The sequence below is a fragment of the Oncorhynchus masou genome, chromosome 33 (genome assembly GCF_036934945.1).
Source record: "Oncorhynchus masou masou isolate Uvic2021 chromosome 33, UVic_Omas_1.1, whole genome shotgun sequence".
Classification (NCBI taxonomy): domain Eukaryota; kingdom Metazoa; phylum Chordata; class Actinopteri; order Salmoniformes; family Salmonidae; genus Oncorhynchus; species Oncorhynchus masou.
Genome location: NC_088244.1, coordinates 31,242,763 through 31,250,086, shown reverse-complemented (window position 1 = coordinate 31,250,086; position 7,324 = coordinate 31,242,763). Strand labels below are relative to the sequence as shown.

Genomic DNA, 7,324 nt, shown 5'->3' with positions numbered 1-7,324 from the left:
CTTTTATTTCTTAAATCACATCCCCAGTGGGTCAGAAGTTTACATATTAGTATTTGGTAGCATTGCCTTTAAATTGTTTAACTTGGGTCAAACTTTTCAGGTAGCCTTCCATAAGCTTCCCACAATAAGTTGGGTGAATTTTGGCCCATTCCTCCTGGCAGAGCTGGTGTAACTGGGCCAGATTTGTATGCCTCCTTGCTTGTACACACTTTTTCAGTTCTGCCCACACATTTTCTATTGGATTGAGGTCAGGGCTATGTGATGACCACTCCAATACCTTGACTTTGTTGTCCTTAAGCCATTTTGCCACAACTTTGGAAGTATGCTTGGGGTCATTGTCCATTTGGAAGACCCATTTGCGACCAAGCTTTAACTTCCTGACTGATGTCTTGAGATGTTGCTTCAATATATCCACAAAATTGTCCTTCCTCATGAGGCCATCTATTTTGTGAAGTGCACCAGTCCCTCCTGCAGCAAAGCACCACCACAACATGATGCTACCACCCCTGTGCTTCACGGTTGGGATGGTGTTATTCGACTTGCAAGCCTCCCCCTTTTCCCTCCAAACATAACAATGATAACTATGGCCAAACAGTTCAATTTTTGTTTCATCAGACCAGAGGACATTTCTCCAAAAAGTACAATCTTTGTCCCCATGTGCAGTTGCAAACCGTAGTCTGGCTTTTTTTGGCGGTTTTGGAGCAGTGGCTTCTTCCTTGCTGAGTGGCCTTTCAGGTTATGTCGATATTGGACTTGTTTTCCTGTGGATATAGATACTTTTGTACCTGTTTCCTCCAGCATCTTCACAAGATCCTTTGCTGTTGTTCTGGGATTGATTTGAACTTTTCGCACCAAAGTACGTTCATCTCTAGGAGACAGAACGCGTCTCCCTCCTGAGCGTTATGACGGCTGCGTGGTCCCATGGTGTTTATACTTGTGTACTATTGTTTGTACAGATGAACGTGGTACCTTCAGGCGTTTGGAAATTGCTCCCAAGGATGAACCAGACTTGTGGAGGTCTACAATGATTTTTCTGAGGTCTTGGCTGGTTTCTTTTGATTTTCCCATGATGTCGAGCAAAGAGGCACTGAGTTTGAATGTAGGCCTTGAAAGACATCCACAGGTACACCTCCAATTGACTCAAATGATGTCAATTAGCCTATCAGAAGCTTCTAAACCATTCCATAATTTGTTTGCTTAACGCTGTTTAAAGGCACAGTCAACTTAGTGTATGTAAACTCCTGACCTACTGGAATTGTGATACAGTGAATTATAAGTGAAATAATCTGTCTGTACACAATTGTTGGACAAATGACTTGTGTCATGCACGAAGTAGATGTCCTAACCAACTTGCCAAAACTATAGTTCGTTAACAAGAAATTTGTGGAGTGGTTGAAAAACAAGTTTTAATGACTCCAACCTAAGTGTATGTAAACTTCCGACTGTATATGTAGATATCTTTGTTAGAAAGAGTACTATATTCCCCTTGATGGAGTTATGCTGAATGTAAAAATTTGCTCACCTTACCCCACCCCTATATAACCTCCCACTAACTGCTTTCAATGCATTGAACAGTGACCACCGAGTCCTGTGTTAGGATAGGAAGCTGGGGTGAAGGAGCAAAACGCTATATTCCATAAAGCCTGCCAGTCACGCATTGAGTCGGCTAACTTGATGGATGTGAAGTCACAGAGCATGTTGATGAATGAATGAAATAAACAGCCATTTGTCTGCCCTAGTCTGTCCACCTGATCCCCTCCACAGGCAGATGAGAGGAGGGTGTTCTGAACACCTGGGCAAATCCAATTTACAGATTCAGTAAAACTAGTCAATCAATTCTCCCGGGATGGTAAAATACGTCTTTGGCCCTGACGCGTAGACCCACGGTCCTTTTTATAGTTCCCAATAACTCACCTGAGTGACTGGATGTTGATTTATCATACAGAGAGAGAGAGAGAGAGAGAGAGAGAGAGAGAGAGAGAGAGAGAGAGAGAGAGAGAGAGAGAGAGAGAGAGAGTGAGATCAGATGGGCCTATCGTAGTCACCCTATTGTGGTGACACTAAGGACGGAGTGGGGACGTGAGGTGGAGTGGGGGCAGTCGATGGGGTATATAACCTATTGGGGGACAGAGCAGAGAGAAGACCACTCTCTCCAGACCTCAGGAGGACCCATCACCCACCCAGAAAACCCAGATACAACTGGCCCGTGGAGATGATGTGTAACCTGCTCCTATCATGGACCTTCTTGCTGGTAGCCTCTGGCTCGCTATTGGCCCATCCCATCACAGACTCTGCAGAGATGCCCTACCTGGGTCCTGGTGAGTACCAGATTCTCCACCCTTATAAACATACTCCTCAACAGGCCAAGCTGCTGGGAAAGGCTGTTGTACTATGAGGTTATTAGGCCGAGTAGTTCAATAGTCACAGATGCAATTAAGGCCTGTGTGAGTCTCAATTAAACTTCAATCTTGAAGATTACAAACCAGTTGTAATCAGTGACCTTCTGTTATGGTATAATTGCTTTGAGACCTGGTTGATTGTGTCTGAGAACTGTAGCAGTGTTAATATCGAATGTGCAATATGATGTTTGCTTATGGTGGCAATGTTCCATTCACTTTTAATGCCATCAATGCCATTGCTGCTTCTTAGTTATTAGTCATTAATCATCATGGTTGGACTAACATAAACACAACTGTACCCTTATCATTGATTATTCAGTGGAGAGTGAAGAGCCAGAGTGTATATCTAGACTAGATTGCTGCGTGTTGACTGTGTATTGACTGTATGCTGACTGTGTGTTGACTGTGTTTTCCTCTGTGCTCAGTATCTCTGGAGGATGGTGGTGCAGGTAGTCCAGACGAGCTGTCTTTCTCTGAGCAGACATACCTGCCCCAGTCTGGCCCTGGACTCAGATACTCATCCTTACTGCCTGGAGAGCTGAGCAGAGATGGTGAGATCACACAAACTAGTTGGACTCCTGCCTCAAAAGTTACATCATAAATGTATAGACTGTGATGCTTCAATTCAAGAGAAATATTACAACACATCCTCTCTCACCCTTCGTCTCCCTCAGGTCTCAGTGCAGCTGGACTACTACCAAGACAGATGAAGACAGATGTGAGTTTTGCAACTAATAGAAGATAAGAAGCATATATTGAGAAACTATCCTGTTTTGTTTTGGGAACACCTGTTTCATGACTCATGAAGTACTACAGCTGTAATTCTTCTCTGTTTCAGGTGTTGCTGGAGAAACAGAGTCACCTAAGTCCAGTCAGTCGCTTCTTTGGCATCAGGAAGCCATTCAGAAAGAGAGGGGGCAACTCAGAGTGTTTCTGGAAGTACTGTGTCTAACACAGTCAACCGTCCTTAGAGAAATGCATTCCCACCGTACACTATGACAAAGCGATGGGGCTTGTACTGAGACACAACCCCTCTATTGCACACGAAAAAGCATACACATACTCACATTTGTAGATTCACACACACACACACACACACACACACACACACACACACACACACACACACACACACACACACACACACACACACACACACACACACACACACACACACACACACACACACACACACACACACACACAGGAACACAGGAATGCACACAGGAAGGCACACATACACGGATGCCGCACACAGACAGTGGACTGAATCGATATCCCACAGGTTGATATATTCTACAGTAGGGTTGAGGACTGTTTAGTTTTGATGCTGTTCTCTATATTTCCCTGTCATGCCTGTATGTTTAAAATAGAACTGTTTGATGTTGCAACGTGACCAGGATGAAGAACTAAATGGCTGTATATTCAACAGAAATAAAATCATCTATTTGGAAAAGCTTTTGTTTGGATGCCTGGTCCCCCCCCAAAAAAATGTTTTTAAAAGAGATTTGAATTGTTTTTCAACATTCAATGACTCATTGAACAACCAAATACAATTACGCACCGTCAAAATAATAATTGAAAAGAGATGTAAGAAGAACATGATATAATATCTACATTAGTCTTTATTTCAATCATAAGTGTATGTGGTTCAGTTTAGAAGACATGCAAATAAGTCCTACTGTAGTTCTGAGAAGCAGATATGTAGAATATCAGATGAATTAGTAAATGATACGGAGGTATAATCTCATTGTGTTGCAAGGCAGTCCATCGACCCCGGAAACAGTCCATCGACCCCGGAAACAGTCCATCGACCCCGGAAACAGTCCATCGACCCCGGAAACAGTCCATCGACTCTGGAAACAGTCCATCGACCCCGGAAACAGTCCATCGACTCCGGAAACAGTCCATCGACCCCGGAAACAGTCCATCGACTCCGGAAACAGTCCATCGACCCCGGAAACAGTCCATCGACCCCGGAAACAGTCCATCGACTCCGGAAACAGTCCATCGACTCTGGAAACAGTCCATCGACCCCGGAAACAGTCCATCGACCCCGGAAACAGTCCATCGACCCCGGAAACAGTCCATCGACCCCGGAAACAGTCCATCGACCCCGGAAACAGTCCATCGACTCTGGAAACAGTCCATCGACCCCGGAAACAGTCCATCGACTCCGGAAACAGTCCATCGACTCTGGAAACAGTCCATCGACCCCGGAAACAGTCCATCGACCCCGGAAACAGTCCATCGACTCTGGAAACAGTCCATCGACCCCGGAAACAGTCCATCGACTCCGGAAACAGTCCATCGACCCCGGAAACAGTCCATCGACCCCAGAAACAGTCCATCGACTCTGGAAACAGTCCATCGACCCCGGAAACAGTCCATCGACCCCAGAAACAGTCCATCGACTCTGGAAACAGTCCATCGACCCCAGAAACAGTCCATCGACTCTGGAAACAGTCCATCGACCCCAGAAACAGTCCATCAACCCCGGAAACAGTCCATTGACCCCGGAAACAGTCCATCGACCCCGGAAACAGGCCATCGACTCCGGAAACAGTCCATCGACCCCGGAAACAGTCCATCGACTCTGGAAACAGTCCATTGACCCCGGAAACAGTCCATCGACCCCGGAAACAGGCCATCGACTCCGGAAACAGTCCATCGACCCCGGAAACAGTACATCGACTCCGGAAACAGTCCATCCACTCTGGAAACAGTCCATTGACTCCGGAAACAGTCCATCGACTCCGGAAACAGTCCATCGACCCCGGAAACAGTCCATCGACCCCGGAAACAGTCCATCGACCCCGGAAACAGTCCATCGACCCCGGAAACAGTCCATCGACCCCAGAAACAGTCCATCGACCCCGGAAACAGTCCATCGACCCCGGAAACAGTCCATCCACTCCATTGGAAAAGCAGATATAAACTACTGGAACCAAGAATAAAAAATAACTGATGTTGACACAAGACAAAAACGAACAACATTACAGGTAACGAAAATGTATGCTTAATCCAGTATGAACTAATGTATATCATTTATTATACAATACACAAAGTTCACCAATTCTACAGCACAAAAGGCAGAGTCATATCTTAAGTGTAAAATGTACAATGACTCAATAATTCATGCCTTCTGGGATTGCTTTAAAGTCCATAAGTTATGGGCGGAGCTAGAAAGTGGAAAGTTGTCTGTCGGGAGTTTTACAATGTAAATGTACTTTGAATCCGTCTATCTGCATATTTCAAGTCATGGCTTATGACCTTGCGGTGAGACACCCAATAGGTTGGACCATACTTTTCTCGTCAATCATTTTGAAAGAAAAAAAAACGTTTACTTAAAAACTGGGAATCAAATGATCCTTCATCGTTAAGACAGTGGAAGAATCAAATGCATTAATATTTAAATATTGAAAATGTGTGGGCGATAGAGAAAAACAGAACAGCACCATTTGAGGCCATACGGCATAGAGTCTTACAAGCACTGGAGATGCAGAGGGAACATGTGGGTCTGGGCGGGTGTGATGTCGTTGATGTTTGTGTGCGTCTGTCTCTTGTCCTTTGTCTGTATATGTTGATATGTTATTTTTTTTAAAGGGAAACAAATGAAAAGCAGGTTGAGACTTTGTTGTAGACTTTCTGGACAACGGAAAGGTAAAGAGGTGGAGGGAAGAATGGAGGGAGAGAAGTAGAAAGAGACATTCTAAGAGAGCGAGAGATCGTGAGCAGGAGAGAATATGAGAGAGAAACAGAGACAGAGAGAGTCATTAACAGTAATTAAAATCAAGATCCTCTTTAATATGCATGGTGGTTGGACCACTTACAAGTACACATTACATAATACAAGTACAGCATTAATATTATTTGTTGTTATGTTTGTCTTTCTGACCTGCTGCTAGAGAAAGGCCTTTTGTATATAGGGGAGTATGGGAGGGAGAAAAGAGGGAGGGGAGGTATGGGAGGGAGGAAGTATGGGAGGGAAAAAAAGAGGGAGGGGGAGTATGGGAGGGAGTTAATAAGGGAGGGGAAGAGTATGGAGGGAGTAAAGAGGGCAGGGGGAGAATGGGAGGGAGTTAAGAGGGACGGGGGGAGTATGGGAGGGAGTTAAGAGGGGAAGGGGGAATATGGGAGGGAGTTAAGAGGGGAGGGGGAGGGGGAGTATGGGAGGGAGTTAAGAGGGGAGGGGGAGAATGGGAGGGAGCTAAGAGGGGGAGTATGGGAGGGCGTTAAGAGGAGAGGGGGAGTATGGGAGGGAGTTAAGAGGGGAGGGGGAGTATGGGAGGGAGTTAAGAGGAGAGGGGGAGTATGGGAGGGAGTTAAGAGGGGAGGGGGGAGTATGGGAGGGAGTTAGGAGGGGAGGGGGAGTATGGGAGGGAGTTAAGAGGGGAGGGGGAGGGGGAGTATGGGAGGGAGTTAAGAAGGGAGGGGGGAGTATGGGAAGGAGTTAAGAGGGCAGGGGGAGAATGGGAGGAAGTTAAGAGGGGCGGGGGGAGTATGGGAGGGAGCTAAGAGGGGGAGTATGGGAGGGCGTTAAGAGGAGAGGGGGAGTATGGGAGGGAGTTAAGAGGGGAGGGGGAGAATGGGAGGAAGTTAAGAGGGGCGGGGGGAGTATGGGAGGGAGCTAAGAGGGGGGGAGTATGGGAGGGCGTTAAGAGGAGAGGGGGGAGTATGGGAGGGAGTTAAGAGGGGAGGGGGGGTATGGGAGGGAGTTAAGAGGGGAGGGGGGGGTATGGGAGGGAGTTAAGAGGGGAGGGGGGAGTATGGGAGGGAGTAAAAATGGGAGGGGGAGTATGGGAGGGAGTTAAGAAGGGAGGGGAGGAGTATGGAGGGAGTAAAGAGGGCGGGAGGGAGTTAAGAGGGGAGGGGGAAGTATGGGAGGGAGTTAAGAGGGGAGGGGGGAGTATGGGAGGGAGCTA

At 46.6% G+C, this 7,324-nt stretch overlaps 1 protein-coding gene across 1 annotated transcript; it reads left to right on the top strand.

Annotated features, from left to right (window-relative positions):
* The first annotated feature begins 2,212 nt into the window (after positions 1 to 2,212).
* On the top strand, positions 2,213 to 3,351 carry LOC135527562 (urotensin-2-like). Its single transcript, XM_064956056.1, has 4 exons — positions 2,213 to 2,318; positions 2,825 to 2,950; positions 3,074 to 3,117; positions 3,238 to 3,351. Exons 1-4 carry the CDS (start codon positions 2,213 to 2,215, stop codon positions 3,349 to 3,351), a joined length of 390 nt encoding a protein of 129 aa, XP_064812128.1.
* Positions 3,352 to 7,324: the final 3,973 nt, after the last annotated feature.